This window comes from Austrofundulus limnaeus, unplaced genomic scaffold, assembly GCF_001266775.1.
Source record: "Austrofundulus limnaeus strain Quisiro unplaced genomic scaffold, Austrofundulus_limnaeus-1.0 Scaffold4399, whole genome shotgun sequence".
Lineage (NCBI taxonomy): Eukaryota > Metazoa > Chordata > Actinopteri > Cyprinodontiformes > Rivulidae > Austrofundulus > Austrofundulus limnaeus.
The window spans coordinates 2,309-2,674 of record NW_013956801.1 but is presented as its reverse complement, the minus strand read 5'-3'; the positions used below and the strand labels follow the sequence as shown (position 1 = coordinate 2,674).

The following is a 366-nucleotide window of genomic DNA, read 5'->3' as shown; positions in this document are numbered from 1 at the left end:
CATCACCACTGTTATAACTCTGACAGTAATAAACTGCAGCATCTTCAGCCTGAATATTACTGATGGTCAGACTGAAGTCAGAGTCTGATCCTCTGCCTGTAAAACGATCTGGAGTCCCTGATTCTCGAGTGCTGGCACCATAAACGAGGAGTTTAGGAGTTTGTCCATCTTTCTGTTGGTACCAGGATAAATCATGAGTGTTGAAAAACGTATAAACCCTGGGACTGGTTTTACAGCTGATGGTGACAGATCGTCCAACAGCAGAGCTCACTGCTGCAGACTGAGTCACAGTGACCTGTCCTCTGGACTCTGAGGACACAGAGACAGAAACATAAAGCAGCTTGATGGTTTTTCAGAGGGACACAT

General features: G+C 45.6%; 1 gene segment (V, D, J or C); it reads right to left on the bottom strand.

Annotated features, from left to right (window-relative positions):
* Positions 1-6: 6 nt before the first annotated feature.
* Positions 7-352, bottom strand: LOC106512123 (Ig kappa chain V-IV region-like; the record flags this gene model as incomplete). The annotated part of the segment is given in 1 exon segment: positions 7-352. A coding segment is annotated over 1 exon segment (346 nt), but the record flags the coding sequence as incomplete, so codon positions are not given.
* Positions 353-366: the final 14 nt, after the last annotated feature.